The sequence below is a fragment of the Mandrillus leucophaeus genome, unplaced genomic scaffold (genome assembly GCF_000951045.1).
Source record: "Mandrillus leucophaeus isolate KB7577 unplaced genomic scaffold, Mleu.le_1.0 Scaffold690, whole genome shotgun sequence".
NCBI classification, from domain to species: Eukaryota; Metazoa; Chordata; class Mammalia; order Primates; family Cercopithecidae; genus Mandrillus; species Mandrillus leucophaeus.
Genome location: NW_012107475.1, coordinates 811,269 through 834,897, shown reverse-complemented (window position 1 = coordinate 834,897; position 23,629 = coordinate 811,269). Strand labels below are relative to the sequence as shown.

The 23,629-nt window shown below is 32.2% G+C and overlaps 1 protein-coding gene across 1 annotated transcript in view; it reads left to right on the top strand.

The window, feature by feature from the left end:
- Positions 1 to 23,629, top strand: part of ASCC3 (activating signal cointegrator 1 complex subunit 3) — a 404,060-nt gene that overhangs the window by 294,418 nt on the left and 86,013 nt on the right. Inside the window, exons 31-36 of the mRNA XM_012002619.1 lie at positions 6,014 to 6,151; positions 6,242 to 6,362; positions 7,401 to 7,533; positions 11,133 to 11,258; positions 22,631 to 22,742; positions 22,921 to 23,055. Coding sequence (XP_011858009.1) covers positions 6,014 to 6,151; positions 6,242 to 6,362; positions 7,401 to 7,533; positions 11,133 to 11,258; positions 22,631 to 22,742; positions 22,921 to 23,055 — 765 coding nt within the window. The remainder of the gene's footprint in view (positions 1 to 6,013; positions 6,152 to 6,241; positions 6,363 to 7,400; positions 7,534 to 11,132; positions 11,259 to 22,630; positions 22,743 to 22,920; positions 23,056 to 23,629) is intronic.

Genomic DNA, 23,629 nt, shown 5'->3' with positions numbered 1-23,629 from the left:
TATAAGGTCCCTTTCATTACCTTTATCTGCATTTTTAAAGTTTTTCAATATGTGGAAATGCTAAGTGTGAGTTAGAATCAGAATTCTTCAACAATGGAAATAAAGATAAAAGTTATAATCAGAAATAAATATGAAGTGCTTACACTGGAATTTCCTACCAACAGCATGGCAAATTAAATTAAAGACATGAATAAGAAAAAATATTTAATATGTTACCCTACAACCCAGTTTTGATACTGCTTTTATTAAGAATTAGGCCAAGTGCAAGAGACATAGACATTTTTCAAAAGAAGACGTACAAATGACCAACATGTGTATGAAAAAATGCTCAACATCACTGGTCATCAGAAAAATGCAAACTAAAACCACAATGGGATATTATTTTACCCCAGTCAGAATGGCTATTATCATCTATGAGGATGCAGCGGAAAGGGAACTCTTACACACTGTTGGTGAGAGTGTAAATTAGAACAACGTCTATGGAAAATAGTCTGGAGATTTCTCAGAAAACTAAAAATAGAGCTACCATTCCATCCAGCAATTTTACTACTAGGTGTCTACCCAAAGAAAAGAAATAAGTATATCAAAATGATACCCGCACTCATATATTTATTGCAGCACTATTCACAATAGCAAAGATAGGAATCAACCTAAGTATCCATCAATAAATGATTGGATAAAGAAAATGTAATATATACAAAATAGAATACTATTCAGCCATAAAAAAGAATGGAATCACGTCTTCTGCATCAGCATGGATGGAACTATAGGTCATTATCATAAGTGAAACAAGCCAGACACAGAAAGCTAAATATTGCATGTTCTCACTCATAAGTGGGTGATAGAAAAATGTATACATGTGACTGTGTATGCACAAGAAAATAAAAATAAAAAAATTTAATGTATACAAATGGATGTAGAGAGGAGAATTATATACAATGGAGACTTGGAAGGGTGACAGAGTGGGAGGGAGGTAGATGATGAGTAATTACTTAATGGGTACAGTATACCCAATTCAGGTAATGGGTACCCTGAAAGCCCTGACTTGACCACTATGCAATCTAGACATGTAATAAGATTCTGCTTGTACCCCTCCCTCAAAAAATATTTTAAGACAAATGTAAGCATGCTTTCCTAAAAAAAAAAAAAAAGAGGGAAAGATAATATTGTGTTTATTTGGAAAAATAGCAAAGATTTAGCTGTTATTGTCTATGTTTCATTTGTACATTTAATTTACATTTAACTTACATATTTACTTCACATGTAATTTAATCACATATAAATATATTTATATGTTGAAAGTATGATTAGTCATTTTGAAGTATGCTTGTCTTTGAGTGTTAGAGCAAGGGAGTATAAATTTTGGGAGTATTGATAAAGTTTAGAAACTGTTCTTTTTAATTCATTTATTTCTTGAATTCTTTTTTATTAGTGTATCAGTAGAATGCTCTAAAATGTTTCATTGTTTTTCTTCCTTCAGTGTATGGGGTTTATCATATAGACTTGTATTAAAAGAAATTAACATTTGGTGATTATAAGGAAATGTTTTCATTTCATTTAACATCTGTACCAGATACGATAGATTTAATTATTTTATTTTAAAAAAACTCTTTGTAACTTTTATGATTCTTCTGTGGTACATCTTTTATTGAGCATTTTAGACAATTGGTAAGCATTATTCAGTGGCATATGGTCTGAGTCTGACATGCTTTGAAAAGAGTATAGAGTTCTGATAATGAGGATTCTGTGAAAATGAGAAAACCAGCACAACAGATACGCTTTGAGAAAGTACGGGTTTTAGCATCTTGAAACAATATATCACACTCAAAAGGACAGAATCAGGCTGCACAATCTGTTAGCTCATTCTTGTCCAATCTGGTCTCCTCCTTTCTTTTGGAGCCAACGTTGTCATCAACTCACTGAATTATATTCTGACTGGAATGTATTTCAGGCACAGAGTAATGTATCTACTTAAATGGAATCTATCTTTCTACAAAAGCTTTTGAGTATAATAAATATAAAATGTAAAAAAATTCTATTAAGTTAAAGTAAATGGTTCCACAGTTTACATATGTGCCTCCTCCCCACAACCTTAAGAAAAAGATCACTACCTAGAATAACATAGATCTGTTTTTCTTTTATGTATAATATTGAATAATTTTTTTAATAATCAAGTGGTCAGACATATTTCAAAGGCTGTTTATTGGAAAGATACCAATGCATTACAACAAATATTAGTTGAAAAAAAATGAACTATGAAAGTAAAACTTTCTGTATCATGTTTTTTTGGGTTTTTTTTGTTTTTTTTTTTTTAGTTCTATAGCAGCCCTTCTTAACAAGAATTAAGCCTTAATGTAGTAAGGTATCCGTTTGATGTATAAAATAAACTTGTCTCCTCTCCATCTAGAAAGGTACTAGCTGTCACTGGAAAAATTGAGAAGATGGTAACCCAAGTATTTTTTATGGGGGTTAATTCTCGGATGGAACCAGGGCTAAGAAAGTATATTCTTCATTATTCAAAATCACTGGATCTTTCTATTTGAAATATACTCAGTTGTATAAATGAATTGAGTGTTATATTAGGACTATATTACTTTATATAAAGGATTAAATGTGATAATCTTTGTAAAGTGATAAACACAATGCCTGGCATATTATAAGTGCTCAACAAATTATATCTATTATTATGTTTTAAACTTTAATTATCCTGAGTTTCTGAATACTTTTGCTTGTCTTATGATGTTTTGATCAAGATGAAACTTATTTTTAAGTGCAGTAACAAAGATGTATATAATCCAAAAAATTATATTTTCAAATTTGTATAGGCCGTCCTAGTAGTATTTTGTGCTTAATGATTAACAGCTGTAAATTTTGCTTTTTATGATGTTCAAATAATTTGGAATTCATCCAGAGAAACCATGTAATAAATGAAGTTGTGCGTGTGTGTGATTGTCTTCATGAGGATGTTAAGTCTTTGCCTGTTGGGATAAGCAAGTAGCTCTCTTTACTGCATTGATTTATGTGAAAGTGGGGGCTAGAAGATTGAGAAACAGTTAGCCTTCCCTGGTGCAAAAGACAGGATATTAATGCCTCACCAGACCTTCTGCCACAGGATTCTTTAGCTTTCCTATGGCAAATGATACATTACTGTTTGGGTGTGATTGGCATTGCCATGGGGCACCATAAATTACACAAGTTATACTTATGTAAGTTTAAAAGTGAAAAAAAAATTTCTCAAACTAATTATTAGAACAAGGACACCAGTGAATTAGTTTCTTGTAGTGTAAATTGAAGATATTTTATGCTGTGAACTATTGAACAAAAAATGGGTAATAAGTTGTCAAATGAGAATACCTAACATGTAGTTTATGAGACTAGACAAGCACCTTTCCTTATATCATGCATTTGTGTCAGCTTACATATCCTGTGCTAATTTTAAGGTAAAGTGGATTCATATTAATACATTTCTATATTCCTCCATAACAGTTCATAAAGTAGATAATACAAGAATACTAGGTGGCCAAACAGAATGAACTACTTAGACATGAACTATTTATACATTACATTCAGTTCAGTGAAAGTTGATAAATAACATTTCTTATGTGTATGTCACTAAAATATCACCTAGTTTGTATAGTACTTTTTAAATACATTAGTAATTACTATAAAGCTAAACTTTATTGTCCTATTTTATGGATTATTATAAGTGTAAAACAGCTTGCTTCAGCTTTAAAAAAAACTGAGAAAATTTTTCTGACTAGTGAAAATAAAATGAACAACAAAGCAGTTGGAATGTTTCATTATATGGATATTTTGGTCATACATTTTTACTAAACTGCAGCAGCAGCGATAGTTTCTTAAGCTGGGGATTTTGTGATCTACTTACCGATTTATGCACAGAAAAGATATTAAGTGTATTGCAAACATACTTATGTACATATATTAGAGGGTGCTAATAGAAGAAAAAAAGGAAATAAGATCTGAAGAAATTGTTACTTTTTTATACTTCTATCTTAGGCATATAAAAATTATACATTTACTATTTCCAAGTTACTTCTTCCCTGTTACTTACTGTTGGAATGTGGTGGTGAAACTTTAGAGATGTATCCTTCTTTTCAGTGCTCGTGTCTTCTCAGATCACTTGGTCTTTACATTATTCTCCTCATGGAGTTTCCCAGAAAGCACTTCCTTATACTGCGCCTTATGTTATCCTCTGCTTCAAGGACAGAGAACTATCTGAAATAAAGGAACTGGGCTTTCTTTTTTTCTTCTTCTTTTTTTGTGAGACAGAATCTAGCTCTGTTGCCCAGGCTGGAATACACTGGCGTGATCTAAGCTTGCTGCAACCTCTACATCCCGGTTCAAGTGATTCTCCTGTCTCAGCCTCCTGAGTAGCTAGTGGTACAGGCATGCACCACCATGCCCAGCTAATTTTTGTATTTTTAATAGAGATGAAATTTCTCCATGTTGGCCAGGCTAGTCTCGATCTCCTGACCTCAAACCTTACATGATCCACCCGCCTCGGCCTCCCAAAGTGCTGGGATTATAGGTTGGAGCCACTACACCCAGCCACAACTATTTAGTTCTTTACAAGAAATTTTGTAAGAAAATAAGATTTGCTCTTTCAAATTTGTGTTAGTTTAAGTATTTTCCATATAGAATGGAAAGTGATAGAATATTCAGAGAGCATTTATACAACATGAATTTCAAAAACCATTTAGACATATGACAGCTTAGTGAGCTAAACTGAGGCTGGAAATGTTTAAAAATGTAAAAATTATAATGTATAAAAATTGTGAATATAATACATGGAGCGTTTAAAGTAAGATGAGGAATTATTTTACCTATATTGCTGGAATAATTGGTTAATTATTTAGGAAAAATAAACTTAGATTTCTACCATAGTTTCTATACAAAAATAAATTACAAGAGAATTATTTAAATTTAAAAAATAAAACTATAACAGAAGTTGAAGAAATGGGGAAGTATGTATGTATATATTTAGGAAAAGTTTTCTGAGCAACAAAAAAAAGAGATCAATTTGCAATTTTAGGTCTATAAATTTAAAGCATAATTAAAATGAAGTGCAAATAAAAACCTGGGGGCAAAAATATTTATAGCATATGATGGACAAGGGGTTAATACCATTAATATATTAAAAAACATCACAAGCCAATTAGAAAAAAAAAGATTATCACATCGACTTAAAAAATTAAAAGGTAAATTATAAAAGAAAACAGCCAATAATTATAAAAAGCATTTAGCTGTACTATTGATCAAAGATAAGAAGTAAACAAAAATACACCAGTTATAGAGTTTTGAGAATATAGTAACATTGAGATGCTAATATGTTTATAGTTGTGTGCCTCTCTGGAAAACAATTTTTAAATAGGTATATGTATCCTTTTATCATTACTACATTTACATATAGGATGAATAATAGTATTTACTATTATAGGGCTTTAGGGAAGGTTAGATGCATGTATAAGATTACTGTTATTATTTCAAATTTACAGTTAAAGAAACAGGCCCAGTAAGTTTATGTGACTTGTTCAGGGCTGATTAGTTCTGTAAGAAAGCATAAATTGGAACAATTTCTTTCTGTCTGCAAGGATTATGGCTGATTTTTTACGATTTTTTGGTCTGTATTTTCAAAATTTTTGGCACTGAACTTCAAAAACAGTGTTTTTTATAATAAGAGATGAACAGAGACACTGAAATATTCCATCCTTTTTAATGGTTGTTACTCATTAAAGGACATACCATTTATCTACAGATTTTTTCTCGATGCATAAAAATAAGATGAATAACTTTTAAACTTTAGTGTGTTTAGAGTGTATATTCTCACCAAGTAGATATTATTTTCAGTTAATTGAACTTTAATCATAACTGTACTTGGGACATATATTTTCATGTCCACATAACATAAAAAACAAAATTAATCAAATATAATCTTAATATGAAAATTTTAAAGTTATACATCTCCATCTTGTAATTGTGTTTTTATTTGCAGATGGAGAACATCATTGCAACAGTAAGAGATTCTAACCTCAAGCTGACACTTGCTTTCGGAATAGGAATGCATCATGCTGGACTACATGAGAGGGATCGAAAAACAGTGGAGGAACTATTTGTAAACTGCAAAGTTCAGGTACTTTTTTTCCTCCAATGAACACATATTTAAATGTAACTTAAAAGTTATATTTTACTTAAATATAAGATATTTTATTTTGCTTTTTAGGTTCTTATTGCTACAAGCACATTAGCCTGGGGTGTAAACTTTCCAGCTCATTTAGTGATTATTAAGGGAACAGAATACTATGATGGAAAAACAAGACGTTATGTGGATTTTCCCATTACAGGTAATTTTCTTAAATTCACAGAAATACATGAAGCTCTATTTTACCCTTAGTAAATTTGAATTTGAATAAGTAATAATTTGAATTTCCACAAATTAAACTTTTGAGAATTGGTCACATTTAAACAGATGATAAGCAATTATAGACTTTTTGTTTCCAGTTAAAATATTATACAAAATACTGCTGCTGTATTTACTTTTACTTACACAAAAGTAGGAAAATAATAAGTGGCTTAAAGTACTTATTATCAAGCAACTAAAGTTGGTTTCAAATTTATAAATAGATAAAAGTACTTCTTAGGAGCTAGTAGTGAAGTTTCTTCGTAAGTTATGAGTAAGTATTACTTTGCTTAATTTTAAATATATTTCACTAGAAATGATACCTCCATGGGATTTCCAGAACCAAAGTGTTTGTTGCTGTAACTTATGCATGAAGACTCTATTAAGATACTTTAAAACATGATAAAAGCATTTTCAGTGAGTTTGAAAAGGGAAATAAACTCAATGTATATTTTCACTAAATGAATGCATGTAAAAGCTATATCATTTCTAAATCATTAGTTACCTCAGAGAGTTATGTAGGCTAAAAGGAAGAAATATTATACTGGGGTGCAGGGAGGACAAGGCCTAAATTGGTTCATTATTCACGGGGAAAATAACCAAATGACTCTGCTGGAAAGATTTTTGTATATATATTTTATTTTTTACTTTTTCTTATTTAATTAAAATAATATCTATTAAACAACATTTTAAAGCATTCCACTAAAGGGAATTTTCATCTTTAAATCTATAAATGTTAAGAAAGACCCTTTCGAGGACTCAGTTTTTCATCATAGTTACGTAACTTGCTTATTTAATTATCAACTTTCTGAGTGAATTACATTAATTTAGGGAACTCAATATAGTAATAACCATCAACATAGCAAACATATTATGAAAATAATCTGTTTCTTTTGTTGATTATAGAAGCCTTCCATAATCAGTAAATATACCTTGTGCTCTGTGCCACATTGTAGAAATCTCTTTGTTCTCTCTTTTAAAGATGTCCTCCAGATGATGGGGCGTGCTGGGAGGCCGCAGTTTGATGACCAAGGCAAAGCTGTAATTCTAGTTCATGACATAAAGAAAGACTTTTATAAAAAATTTCTTTATGAACCTTTCCCAGTAGAATCAAGGTAAATCTTAATTAAATTAGTTTAAGTGGATGTATTTCATCACAAGTTAGTGTTTTTCTGGTTATATTTTATTATATAAAAATCAGTAAAACAGGTAGCTTAAAAGAATTTAATATAATGTGAAACAATATAATTATCACTTTATGACAATATTCAGTTATAATTTAAATGTTAAAAATAACTTTTTAAAATAAGCAGTATAGTACAGTGTTCAGTCACATTGGCTATGAAGCCAGATGACCTGGGTGAAAATCTGAGCTCTACCATTTACTTGCTTGATCTTGAGCAAGTTAGTTAACTCCTTATTGCCTTATTGTACCTATTGTAAAATGGAGATGGTAGCAAGACCAGCTATCTCATAGAGTATTAATAATGATCAAATGCATAACGCTTAGAACAGTGTCTATCACATAATAAACCTTTAATAAAGTATTAGTTTGGTGAGGGTTTTCATAGTATGGTTATACCGTTAATAAATAAATATCCAAAATAAGGGAACACGTAATTAATGATTTAGGCTGCTGGCTTATTTGAGAATCATCCTGTACCTCTTTTGGGACCCAGTAACCACTACCCCTTTCACAAAGTGTTCTCTTGTATTCTCAGCTGAAAATAACCTTTCTTCCCTCAGATTTTTGTATTTTTCACTTATAAACACTTACCACTTTCTACCTTTTATCATAGTCCTTTTCTATATATTGGATCTCCTTTACCATATTCTAACTGCATTGAAGACAAAACATCTGATTCATCCTGTGTATAGTTATTGGTTCTTTTTAATTTTTTATAAGTGCAAATAATGTTGATTTTTAAAACTTAGAAAGTCAGCCAGGCACAGTGGCTTTCACCTGTAATCCTAGCACTTTGGAAGGCTGAGGCAGAATTGCCTGAAGCCAGGAGTTTGAGACCAGCCTGGATAACATAGATAGATCCTGTTTCTACAAAAAAGTAAAAATAAAAAAATTAGCCAGGCATGGTGTTTCATGTATGTGGTCCTGAGGCAGCAGGAGGATTGCTAGATCCCAGGAGTTTGAGGTACGGTGTGCTGCAACGCCACTGCACTCTAATTTGAGCAACAGGGTGAGACCCTATCTGCAGAAAAACAAAAGGAAAAGAAAAAAATATTAGTAATCTAAGTACTGATCTCAAGAATTTAGGAAAAAAATAGCGAATTGAACTCAAAGAAAGAAAAAGATAAAGATAAAAGTAAGAATTAATAAACTGAAAATAAACATAACTAGAGAAAAATCAGCAACACCAAAAGTTGGTTCTTTTAGAAGGATGAATAAAATTGATAAATTTTTTAGTGTAAGTATAAGGAATGGAAAAATACCACGGACTGGAGTAATAATAGGATATTAACAACATAATGCAAATAATGTTTAAAATTTACATCAAATAGTAAAATTTCTTTTAAAAATCTAAGTAGTCTTTCATCTATCAAAGCAACTGAATCTGAAATTTAAAATCTTTTAGAAAGAAGTCTTCTGACCCAGAAGCTTCAATGGTGAATTCTTCATAACATTTAAGGGTGAAATAGCATCAATTGTACACAATCTCCTCCTAGTCTTAGAAAAGGGAAGAATACTTGCAGCTTGTTTTATGAGACCAGAACAACTTGGATAGCAAAACCTGATAAGAAATTTACGAGACGGGAATGTAACAAACGTCTCTCATTAATATAAATGTAGAACTCCTAAACAGATAATAGTTAATCAAATCAAGCAATGTATAAAAAGATAATATATTACTACTACATGCAGTTTGTTCTATAAATGCAAAGATGATTATTTGAAAAATGAGTGAATATAATTCACCATATGAACAAGAATGAGAAAAATTATATAATCATTTCATAAATGTAAAAAAATTGATGAAATTCCATACCTATTTATAATAAAACTGTTAGCAAGCAGGAGTATGAGGGAATATTCTCTAATCTGATAAAGAATATCTACAAAAAATCTATATCAAGCATCATAATTTATAAGAAGATATTGAAAGCTTTCCCTTTGAGATAGGGAATGATGTAGGGATTTTGCTTTCACTTCTTCCAGTAAGCATTGAGCCACAGGCCCAAACCACTGCAGTAAGGTAGCAAAAATAAATGGAAGTCCAAATACTCTTTTGAGAAGAAAGTGACTAGAAAAGCACAACAGGAGGGCTTCTGAGACACTTTCAATGCTTGATGTTGGTGTTGATTACACAACTGTGTTCAAATTGTAAGAATTAATTATGTTGTACCTATATAATTTATGTAATTTTATCTGTGTATACTTCAGTAAAAAGTTAACTAATTTTTTGTTTTGTACCTTGATATGACCATTATTATTTTATATATTACATAGTATTTCATAGTTTATTCATTTCTCTATTAATGTACACTTAGAGAATTTCCAGTTTTCTCCTCTTGTGTATAACATTGCAGTGAAAGATTTTCTTTCCTATTCTCACATGTAAATGTTTCTCTAGCAGATCATAATGAAAAAGTGAAATTGCTGGTTCATAGTGATTGTTCAAATAGATATTACAAATTTGATCTCAAAATTGACTGTACCAATTTATAGTCTGCAACTAGTGACCTGAGACTAACATAGCAACTTTTTAAAATTTAGCTTATTATAACCAGTTTCTCATGTCCTTTGCAAAAACTATTTTTAATACCTGCATATTTTTCCATGAATTATATTTTTACTTAGCTTTTTCTTTTGTTGAACGTTGCTTCCTTTTTTATATTTAACATAAGAAACTAAGCTGAACATTTTGTTATACCAGTCTTTCAACACATCTGATTATCTTTGTATACTCTACAACACCTAATATATAATGTCTTATATGACTAGGGACTTTAATATATACAAATTAATGAAGAGAATATATTTGCTCACTCTTCTGTTCTAAATAGCATCTCTTTCATGTCAACTCTCCTTTAATCTGCCTCAGTACTTATTCCATACTTACTCCATGCCCCGTACTTGTGCTCTTCCTTGCTCTGCAAGATATCCCTTCTGTTGCCTGCCCTTACTCTACCTCTCGTGGCTGTCATCATCTCCTGAAAGTCAGTAGCTTTCTTTTTGTCAGTTTGTATTCATTTTACATCTAGCAATTTATTTTCCAAAAATGATTGGTAGTGATAAGTGCCATTTATTGAGTACATACCATGTGACAGACACTAGTGATTGCTTTGAGCAAATTACTACTACTGTTAACTTAATCTGGAAAAATGTTATTATAGTACTTTTGTGACATTCTCTCTAGCCCACTTTTTATTCACATTTAAATGAAAATTATAAAATACTTTTTTAGAAGAAAATGAGAACACATATATGTACTGGTGAATAATATGGGTTCACCTGAGTTCATGATACTAAGTGATTTATAGACTCATGATTAAAGTACATTGAAACCAAATTCCCACTAAATAATTTGGAATGAATTATTTATAAAGTATACAAAATTATATACTAAATTTTAAGTTATATAAAACAAATTTGTTTTTATCTTAGAACATAAAATCTGAATCTTGACTATGTGAGATAAATTTAAGTGTTTTCAGTTTAATGCTCTTGTATGTCTCCCATGTCTTGTTCACTATACAGTTTATTAGGAGTGCTCTCTGACCACTTAAATGCAGAGATTGCTGGTGGTACAATTACATCTAAGCAAGATGCATTGGATTATATCACCTGGACTTACTTTTTCCGGCGTCTTATCATGAATCCCAGGTAAGTGCAAGGGCAGTTATATACCTTTCTGTTTTGCCCTGAAATAAGATATATTTGAAAGTAATAAACTCCAAATTAAGGTACATACAAAAAAGGCAGAACTTTGGAGATTCTAGGTATATAAATTTGTCTAAAGAATCAGATTATATCGCTGGTATCACAGTATATTAAAATATCAATAATTATATGCATTTGTTACTTAACCTATTTTAATTACCTTAAGCCATCCTGAGGAATTTGCTGTGTAGTTGAGACATGAGGTAACTGAAGTCATTAAGAAGTGTGCTAAACTACATGACAGTGACTGACTTAGATGTAGTTGTAATTCAGAAAAGAGTGAGGCTTGTGAAATTATAGGTGGAAAAAAATTGTGGGACATTTAGAAGAGTTAATAAGAAGATTGCAAGAGAAAATAAAATTGAGGCACGGTAGAGTGTCACTCCAGACAATATGTTAGATCTTCATTCAGCACTTACTGTTTTTCAGATGGTAAACTAAACACTGAGATGTAAAAATGAGTACACGACTCCCTGTTTTTTAAGGGCTGATCTGTAGTGTGGGAAAAACACATAGAAGTCATTACAATGAAAATTATAAATCCTCTAATAGAATGATATTTAAGCCTATGAGAGTGACAGCTTCACAGAAAAGGTGACACTTCATCCAAATCTTGAATCAGGAACAGGAGTAGAAAAGGCAAAAGGCACTTGAGGCAGAATTAAATTATGTGGGCAAAAATCCTCTGGGTTTGAAAGAGTCATAAGTGTTTAGAGAATATGAAAAAGTTTAATGTAGCCAGAACCTAAGGAGAAGGGAGACAAGATTGTCTTGACTAGAAAGTGGGCCAAGAACCAGAGGCTACAAGGCCCTTATGCTGTGCTAAGGAGTTTGCATCTGATCCTAGAGGCTATGGAGAGCTTTTTTAAACATGGATTAACATTACCAAATTAGGTTTTGTTTTGTTAAATATTTGTTGCACTATGGTAGGAAGTGAACTGGGATGGAAAGACCATTACAGCAGGAAGACCAGTTAGGAAGCTACTGAATAATAGGGAAAAGATAATGAGGACCTTAGATACAGAGTGAATGGAGGAAGGGTCAGTTTTAAGGGACGTTCCAGATGTAAGTAAAAGAAAATATGAAACCATTGTAAAGTCTTAGAGAAGTCATGATGAAAATGTTCTTACTAAATCTTACCTACTAATACCTTAAGAAGTTTCTTTTCAGCCAACATTTTAACTTACTTAGATAGGAGTTTGAGAATATGGTGACATTTTGCCCAGTTCCCTCCGCTGTTAAGGTTGTCTGGGTTAGATACTAAATATTATTTGAGAACATAGCTGCAAAATTAGTGAAATAGCCATCCAGAACTGCACATTTACCACAGCAAACAAACACATTACAGGATTAGAATTGTGGAATAGACTTTACATTTATTCTAGCCCAATCTTCTTGTTTGATATTGAAGATATGGAAGCTGGAAGCTTAAAATCACTTGTTCTAGGTCCCATTACCATTTCTTGATAAAGCCAGATCTTACGAAGCCAGGTTTTCTGACTCGTAATCTACAACTCTGTGTGTGTGTGTGTGTGTGTGTGTGTGTGTCTGTGTGTGTCTGTGTGTCTGTAGATGGGAGTTGGCATGTAACTGTAGATATATTTATCATTTCTATCACATAAGAATCAAGGCATTTAGTGTGACAGAAAGAGCTTTGGGCTTGGAATCAACACGCTGATTCTTGTTTCCTAACTGTCCTTTACTAATGGTGTGAGTCTGAGTCACTTTACTTCTCTGAGCTAGATGTTCTTCATCTGGAAAGTAACAAATAGCCTCCCTCCTTCAATGGGTCATATTGAGAATTACGTAAATGAATTAAAGCCATTCTAATTCTGTATTAATTATGAAGAATATAATGTTGATTTTGAGCTGTTCTTCTGAACTCCCTGTCAGTTGCTTTACTTCTATACCATCCTAAAGAGTCTAGTTTAGAGACTAAGAACCTAGTCATTTTAGTCAGTTTGTCTAATTAGCACACAGAGACATAATTCTCTGAGGCCAATTTAGTACTTTAGCAAATGGTAGTTCCTTACTGAATCCACAGATACATTGCCCTTTGTGTGTATATCTCCTTTTTAAAAATTTTTTTAATCGTTGAACTTTCTATTTTAAATTGCAAAAAAAAACCACAAAAATAGTACAAAGAAGCACTGTATACCTTTTAACCAGCTTCCCCGTGTTAACATCTTACATGACATGTATAATTATCAAAATCAGGAAATTAACATTTATACAATACTATGGGCTTTATTCAGATTTCACCAATTGTTCCGCTAATGTCCCTTTTCTGTACAAGATCCAGTTTAATACCCTGAGTACCCTGTCTAGTTCACTCTAGTCTGTGATATTTCCCCAGTCTTCTTTGTCTATCATAACCTTGACATTTTTGAAGAGAACTGGCCAATTGTTTTGTAGAATGCCCTTCAATTTGGCTTTTGCTGGTTTCCTCATCACTAAATTCAATTATGTCTATTTAGCAAGAATATTACAGAAATGATATTGTGTTCTTCTCAGGACATAATATTAAAAGGTTCTTCTCTGCCAGTCCTATCTATATTTAAAATATCACCTTGTATGTGAAAGACCCTAAAATATGTGGTTATAATCTGCTCTCTATCAAGTTACAATTTTATTTCTCCAGCCTTCTGAATATTGCCACATGGCCTTCCTGCCGTCATTTCACTTTAACATGTCCAGAACTGAATTAATCATATTACTCTCAAAATCTTTCTCTACTCTAACTTTCTTACTTTTGTTAATATTATCACTGCATCTGTTTACTTTGACTTAAAACCCCAAATTTACTTTTTTGATCTTCCCTCTCCTTTGCTTCCATAGTTCTGTAATTGCTTAACCTGCTTTTAGTCTTTCAATTTTGCCTACTTTGTAAACTGTCAGATAGTATCGATCAGAAATTAAATGTATTATATAGGGGTTGGGAACTAGATAAGGTTTAGTTAGTAGACATAGAATGCAGTAAAACTTTAAATTAAGATAATGAGTAGGAAACTGTCCAGTGTTTACATTTTTTTCAACCATGAGAGTGAGATGAGCCAGGAGAACAGTTGGAGACACGGGTCGGAATAGGGGTCCCACACACAGGGAGATGGGTAGGTATGACTCCCTGTTGCTCTGGTTACAAACTGCCTTCTATTTTATAATATTATGGTGAGAAAATTCACATGAAACTGTAATAAACAGTAGTAATGAAAGACAGAACAGGAAGTTTGGGTACACTTATCACAGTAGAAAAAAGATGAAATCTCAAGAGGTTCATAAATTACAGAGATTATAGTGAGCCTCTGATCCAGAGAACCTCTTGGGTATTAGCAATTTAGGATGTCTCCTGCTCACACATGGTTGTAGTCAGTGTAGTCCATGTAAATAAATGAGTATTCTTTAATTCACACCTCTTTATATATAGGAAATTTGCGGGCTGAAAGTCAGAAGGGTAAATTATCTTCATGCATTGACTAAGAACTCTTATTAGTTGTGGCAGCTGCTTTCCCTCTCATCTTGCTGCCCCAAAAAGATGGTTGAGTATCTCCCCCGCACCATCCAAGGGGCTAGTGTAGATCAAAGGAGATACTAACCCACACCATCTACATAAGAGGTTCCTCTCACTTTTGTGCTTTTGCTGTCACTCTTCTTGCCTGCAGTACCCTCCTTAGCCCTTACAGCTAGCCAAGTCTTAACAGTCTTAAAAGTCCAGTCAATATTGATAAATGTAGCTTCTATTGATTTTCAAAAGTAACAGCTTATCCACTCTTGACCATTCATATTTCATGTGCTAGTTCCTTCAGTAGCCACCTATACATATGTTGAGTTACCTGTCATTATTATTCTGAAGTAGAATCCTATGCCCAAGCTGTTGCCATGTAAGTTCATAAATGTAGAATAGGTACAGCAATAATTTGTTTTTCAGAAAAAGCTGATTAGCAACTATTAGTTTCTACTGGAAGGTAGTAGCAACATAAGTAATGACTTCTAGCCTCAAAAATCATAAAATTTACTTAAAATTATAAAGTATAAGCATTTAAAAATGAATTTTTTTATTTCTTAATTCTGTAAACATTAATGAGTACCTACTATGTTCCAGGCATCACTCTAGCCACTTTGAAGATGTATTAGTAAACTAAACAAAAACTTTTGCTGTCCTGGCACTCACGTTCTTTTAACAGAGACAGTAGATTTTAATATTATTAAAAGATAATAGATGTTTAGAAGGAAAACAGGATAAGGAAGAGTGGGAGAGCCAGAAGGTGACCTGGGGGGAGATGGGAGATTACAATACTGTATTAAAAAGAAGGTCAGGGTGGGCCTCATTAAGGGTGCTGATATTTCAGGCAAAACTTGAAAGAGGTAAGAAAGTCGGCCACTTTCTAGGAAATAACATTTCAGACCAAGGGAACAAGAGAGATTCTAAGGCTAGCGTGTCTGGTGTATTCAAGGAATAACAAGGAAAAGATGTGGCTGAAGTAGAATAAGTGCAAGCAGGAAAGTAACAGGAGATGAGGTTGGGGATGTGGAGGGCCAGTAGTGATACAGGGCATGCATGGGTGGTCTTAGAAACTATGGTGAGGATTTTGACTTTCATTCTGGATGAAACAGGAACCATTGCAGAGTTTTGAGCAGGGGACAGACAGGATCTACTTATGCTATAAGTCAGGTCAACTATAATAATAACTATTGTAAATTATTTAAACTTCCCTGTTGTAAAAGAGAAATTCTTAGATTCATTCAAACATGATTGATATAGAAAAGCTGAAAATTAAGGATTGGCAGAAGATGTAAAGGAGAAAAAGAGAAAACAGCAGCTGCAGAATTAAAATCGTACAAAACCAAATTCGAGGCAAAAAAATACAAAGGACAGAGAAGAATGGATCATATTGGTAACAAACACAATCACTAGAAGGTTATGGTAGTTTACATATTTTCAGAGAACTAAAAATAACATCAGGTATATAAAGCAAAAACAGAAATTCAATTAAAATTATAGCCCAACTAAATTAGTCATGTTAGGAGACTTTAACACATCAAAAGGTAAGTATTTCATAAAAAAGGAGGATTTAAATAATAATACCCTTGAATTTGTATCTATAGTATCTTTGTACATATGCCTCTAATGAAATATCATTACTTGCAAACACTAATGGAAGATTTGTTTTGAAAAATTTACCATGAAGTAGACCACGAAGAACATCTCAACATAGAGATCATAAGGCTACATTCTCATTGTGTAATATAATAAAACCAGAAATAAAAATAAAAGGGCTGGCAAAAAAATTTAACTGCTTGGGATTATAAAACTTTTATTCTAGTAAAAGATGAAATCAAAACAAAAGGTTTAGGCCACAGCTATACAAAAATAAAAATGTAATGTAATAAAACAATGAATTTAAACCAAAGCACAATTCTAAGGAATATTTATATCTTTACAGACCTAATAAAAAATGTGAATGCTTAAAAATAAAATAACCAAGCATTTATCTTAAGAAACTAGATGCAAAACAATAGCAAAACATAAATATAGGCAAGAAGTTTATAAAATTGAAAATTGGAATTAATAAGGTTGTAAACAAAAATCTGCATTGATAGTATTTATTGGGTGTCTACTATATTTGAAATGCTGTTTCAGGAGCTTAACTCATTTAGTACTGTTATGATCCCCATTTTATAAATAAAGGAAGCACAGGGAGATTAAGCAACTTGTTCCCAGTACCACAGCTCCCAAGTGACAAGAGGCAACACTGGGATTCCATACCATTCTCCATCACTGTGCTCATTGTCAGGTCCACATTCCCTGTCCACTTCTCTTTTCAGTGCTATGCTGAACACTGCGTTCTTTATGGAAACTCTGCCATACTCATTCAAATGGCCCTTTTTTATTTGATGCCCCCAAAAAAACAAATTGTCAGTTTTAATATCTAAATCTTCACATCTAGATAAAAATGGAAAAATGTGCCTAAGTAAATTTTAACAATTTATATATTTTACTTAGCTGTAGTCAAGCTCTGCCACCTTCTTTTTTGATTGACTCTTTTTTAAAATAATGCTGCTATAAATATTTGTGAGATTTTGTGTGAACATAAATTTTCTTTTAAAAAATTTTAACTGATAATTATGGTGTACAATGTACTGTTTCAAAATATGTATATATTGTGAAATGAACAAATCAGGCTAATTAACATATTGATCACCTCACATGCTTATCATTTCTTTGTAGCAAGAACATTTTAAATCTACTCTTTTTAGTAATTTTGGATTACACAATACGTTATTATTAACGATAGTTACCATGCTGTGCAGTGCATCACCAGAACTTATTCCTCCTGTCTAACTGAAACTTTATGCCCTTTGACCAGTTGCCCCTTTGCTTGCATGGCCTTCCCAACCCGCATGACCTCTAATAACTGACATTCTACTCTGTACTTCTATGAGTTTGACTTTTTTAGATTCTACATATAAGTGAGATCATACAGTATTTGTCTTTCCATACTACCTACCTTATTTCACTAGGCATAACGCCCTCTAGATTCCTCCCCCTATAGATTCATCTGTGTTGTGACTAATATAGAATTTCCTTCTTTTTTTAAGTATTCCGTTGTGTATATATGTACCATATTTTTCAAATCCATTCAAATATCCATTGATGGGCACTTTATGTTGTTTCCATATCTTGGCTACTGTGAATAATGCTGCAATGAACATAGGAGTGCAGACGTCTCTTCAACATACTGATTTCAATTCCTTTGGGCATATACCCAGAACTGGGATTGCTGTATCATATGCTAGATCTATTTTTAGATTTTTAGGAACTTCCATACTGTTTTCCAAAGAGGCTGTGCTAATAATGTACATTCTTAGCAGCAGGATTCCCTTTTCTCCACATTCTCGTCATTGGCCCTTGCTTGTATCTTTTTATTATTGTCTATGTTAAAATCACTTTTCCCAAAAGCTGGAAGCAAACCAAGGCACAGGAAACTGGTAAATTTTTCCCACTGATTTTTAGATCTGATAAAAATTTTTTAAATGCTAAATTAATTGTCTCAAATGAAAAACTTATGTGTAGTTTTAATTTTTCATCCAGTACCATAAATTGAGATTTAACTTTTCTTGGGAAGGAAGAATATGTATGCATGCATGTGTGTGTAACAAAGAGACTGAGGTTTACTTAAAAATAGAAAAGAAAGACCATTTTTATAATATAGTCATATATAGGTAAGGAACTACGACCTCATATTCCAGCTCCCTTCAGTTAATCATACTACTATAAAGTCCTCACCACAGCACACCAAAAGTAAAACTTGTATTGACAAAGATTTCAACCACTGTTCCTGAGTTGGTCACTATATGTCTATTTATATTCTTGTTTGTGTATATTATGTATATATGCAAATATATATGCATATAAAGATAATTATGTTAATAGATATGGACACATATATATATATAACATAGGCACACATTAACTTGTTCAAATGAATATAAACACATGTACTGGTGCTTTCATAAAATATAATATATTCCAAATTGAGTTCTGGATTCAATTTGTATGTTCAGTTTTACTCTGTCTTCCCCTGAGAAAGCTTTTAAATATATCTGGGGCAAAAATGTTGTGGTAGTTTCAGCTGTTCCTGCAACCACTTTCGCTATTTGTGTCATTATTATTGCTGCATAATCTGAACATAAAAAAACATGGTGCTGTAACAAATGACTTCCCACTGCTGACAGTTATAGCAGCAGCATTTCAATACTGATGAAAAATTTCCCAGCAAGATATCTGGCCAGGTTTACATAAACCAAACAGGAAATGGCTGCCACTATTCACATTAAATCCAAACCATTTGGTGTAACTTTATCTGTGTTTTACATTAATATAAAACCTCTTTCATTCTCAACTGGTGAAATTTCATCAGTATTAAGATTTGAAAAAGTAACTTGAGATTTCTTATGTAGTATTCTTGTTTGTCCTTTGATAAGATCTTTTAAAGGTAATTGTTGAAAAGTTTTTTAGTTTTTGATTCTTTAAATTTTATGAACTTTGTAAATTTTTATGATAGGGAGAGTTTTGTTACTACTTTTTCCCAATGGACTGCTAATAGAAGTTAGCTTGTGTAGCCCATGTGCTAGATGCTGTCAGTATCAAACTGCCTTTGACTTTCACACCTCTCAGGGGACTAGTAATTGTTGTGTTCAAACAGCCTGTAATTGTGATCCCGCTGGCTTTCTCAGTACGCTTCTGGCTATTAGAATCATTAAACAACTCAGCACCTGTTAACAGCATTGTAAATATTCAACCCTGCTTGTGTGCAGGTTGAGTCCAATATAGAGAAATCTTACAGAGCTCAGTCTCATAAATTAGAGCTTCTGACAAGTCAATTATTGTGAAACTGGGTTTCTCTGTGAAATAAATGAAATAGCATGCTGACAAAAAGGTAGGCTGTCTGTTTATGGCAAAGAGAAGATAATGACTTGATGATTCAATGCAGTGAACATGAAACTACATTTTATCCTTTACCCATAATTAAACAGTTGTGAAATGTTTGTGTTTAAATAACCAGTAAATTACAAATTTTGTACTGTGGAGAGTGCAATATGAAAACAGACCTTTTTACTTAGCTGTTGCATGCTTTTTCAAGTTAGTAAAGTGATTATTAAAATTAATGACATGTAATGTTTTAAGCTAAATGCTTATAATTGTTCAGGCTAGAAGTTGCACAGTAACTAAAAAAAAGTTCACCTCATAGAAGTAAAGGCTATGTTATGCTACTAATAGAGATCATATAAATCTGTAGTCTATCCCTTATATTAACTCCCAGAATTTTATGTAACCTAAAAAACTTCATTTACATTTAAATTATTTTACAGTGTCTCACAAATTGTATATCTAATTTAGATGTAACAATACCTTACTTTTATAAGGATTTGAAGATATTTTAAATGCCCTTAGAACCTCAGTCCAAATGTTGACAAAGAATAGTATTTGGTAAAGATCCGTGAAGTTCAATTTACTTGAATTGAATTTTGTGTTTCTTCTGTTATGCAAGTCAATAAGAATGTTGGTAACCACATTTAGAAAAAAAAAAAAACTGTATTAAGAATAAATAACAATGAAATGTGTATGTTTTCTGCACAAAGAAATGTGAACTTTTAGCAAGTTAGATTATGAGTAATATTTTAGTGGAGTCATCATATAATTTATTGTAATCTCAGCAACATCATTTAGGTTGATTTTTCTTTTTTTTTTGGCAATGTACTTTAAATGTTTAAGCAATATTTACTCTGACTGTATTTTATCTGGATGAAAACCACAAATTTGTCTTTAAAAAGTCCCAATACACTTAAATAAACAGACTTTAGGCGGGATATTAATCCATTGAAATATACTTTGTAAAACATATTAAACAAATTAAAGCAAATACAGTAAATAAAATAAGATAAATATTTAAAAGAACCTGTAATTTTTTTCAAGGTAAGTTTTTTTGATTGATAGTTTTAAGTGTTATTTGTAAATGCACCAAATTTATTCATTAAAGCATAAAATAATAAAGTTGGCATCCCAGTTATATATAGGACAATGGCTTATGGTAATCAGTAACAGCATCCATTAGTTTTCTAATGACCTAGTAAATGTATAGATAAAAGTAGAATTTTAGTTTTTTTGTATTTCACAGTAATATTTTCAAAATACCTTCTTTCTGTAATGTCAGTTACATAAAGAATTGTTTGTTCCAAGATCAAGGCAGACAGATTTGGTTAGTTTGATTCTTACTCTACAAATCGTACTACTTAGTATCCTGGGCACATTTTTACTAGTGTTTTCAATTTAGAAATAACTTTATCAGTTATGCATTAGTCCTGACAGCTAAAAATGGTATTGGAAAATTTATAGACTTAGCAAGCCAAAAGAATGTGAAATACAAAGTAAGCACTTATGTTGCAGAAAGTTTGACTGATGAATTTCTTTTCTTGGGAAACAATGAAAGAGAAAAAATATTTTAAAAATTTGGAATGACTTTGGATATTTGTATCTTTTATATGGCTTGAATGTCCAGAATTTTTATTTTCACCTCTAAAGCAGAAGACATTATTCTAACTAAATACTCCTCCTTAGTCATTTTCCAAAAGAAAAGAAATATTTTATAGTGGTTAATAATTTTGGTTTTTCACTTCCATAGTTATACATAAATTTGAACATTTTGTTTAAATTAATGACAGCACTAGGTTTAGTACTTATTTATCTCTTAATTGATTAATATTGCTTTATTTTGGTCCATGCCAAGAGCTTTTCTAGAAAAAACAGTAACTTTTCGATAGATAAAATTAAAGTAACTATTCCTTTTTAATGAAAGGTATTTTCCCAAATAAATTCCAATAGTGCCTTACTATAATAATTTTTATGTAATGGAGCCTCTCGTATTTGGGTGTACCTAGCCATTTGCACTAACTTTTCTTTCTAATGAAAATATGTCCTGACATTATTAGTCCTGCTTTGTGTATTTTTAAATTTTTTTTATAATTTACTGACCCCAGGTCTCTTCCTTTGAAGAATGAAAAATATCACAAAAATTGTCATCTAGATAGTATTCTCCATTGCTCTCAAGTTGTGGCTTTCTTTAGTCCTCTCCCATTTGAAATTGTTAGCACCCTTTTCCCAGACTATGAATATTCCCTTCCTAATCCTATACAGATATAAAACCATCATGATGGGGTCTTACGGATGAGAACCTGTTCTCTAAGACTACTTTCCACTGCCATTCTTTGATGTGGATGGGGAAAAGCAAGGTAGGGCATATAAATTACTCATTCTGATTAGGATACAGGGTTCACCTAGCAGGAATTAGGGAACTGCCAAGATTGTGGGTGTAGTCCCTTGCTCTTCCGGTCTATTTCCAGGCACAGATCCCTAGTGGCCGTAGGGTTTTGCCAAGAACTTCTCAGTGTTGCAGGGAGGCACAATCAGGTGAAATATATGTCTTTAGGCTTTTTGCTTGGAAAATATACAGAGCTGGACTTACGTATTTTTCCTGTATTGAGGTTTGGTTAGAACGCTTTATTTTTACCCTGCTGATGTCCCTTCTAGTCATTAGGATGTCATTTATTCCCTAAGCACTAGGGGAACAATAATTGAATAAATTGCCTAAATTTAGTCATCTACCACCCAAGATTAATATTTCTGTGAGTTTTGTGAAGTTACTGAGGATAGGTTTTATAATAAAAGGGGATTATATTTATATGTAGCCTGTGAAACTGAGGTGATAGTTTTAGTAGAAAATATCTTGAAACAAATAATAACCTTGCTTGTTTTCTAGCTACTACAATTTGGGTGATGTGAGCCATGATTCTGTGAACAAGTTTCTGTCCCATCTGATTGAGAAGTCCCTGATTGAATTGGAACTTTCCCACTGTATTGAAATTGGAGAGGTACGACTTAGTCATATGCATTCTAATTGAAAAGATAGCCCAACTTTTTAACAGGTCTTTTGCTTCTAATACTATCAAAATTTTTAACAAAATTGTTTCAAAAGCAGCTGTCTGAATTACTAATTTTATAAAGATACCTACTTTCATGTACTCTTCATTTGTTATTCTTTTGAAATAGGATAATCGCAGCATTGAACCTCTAACTTATGGCCGAATTGCCTCCTATTACTATTTGAAGCATCAAACGGTTAAAATGTTCAAGGACCGCTTGAAGCCTGAATGCAGTACTGAAGAATTGCTTTCAATTTTAAGTGTGAGTTTTTCATATATTTCGTATCTTCTCTTTTAATTTAGGGCTTAAAGTTTTGCCACCTAGTTTGTCTTGAAATGTAACAGAAACCATTTATAAAGCCCTTTCCTCTGTTAAACAGGGTCACTACAAAGCAACACATGCAGACTAAGATGCCCATAGATAAGGTGACCACATAATATATCATCAAAATTTGGACCCTTCTGAGTGTGGAGTGAGGCCCTATTAGTATTTAAGCCAGGATAGTAGATGTAAACCGGATTGTCCTGAGCAAGGCAAGTCATCACCCTATCCTTAAATATAGTAGCCTCTTTGAATTATGATTGAAAACTTTTCTTATTGCTTTTTTGGATGGTTCCTGTTGAATACTTATCTGTGATGCTACTGAAGTTTCTTTCATAAGCATCCACACAATTAAGTTCTTAGAATTAATGTCAGTACAGCTGTATATCCCCCATCCCCACAAACACCCTTACCAAAAAAATGACCACAGTTATATCACATGGTAAAAAACTATACTTTGTTCATTTTTCCTTTTTTTGCCAAATAGCTAAGAAATTGATATTAGAAGCATCTT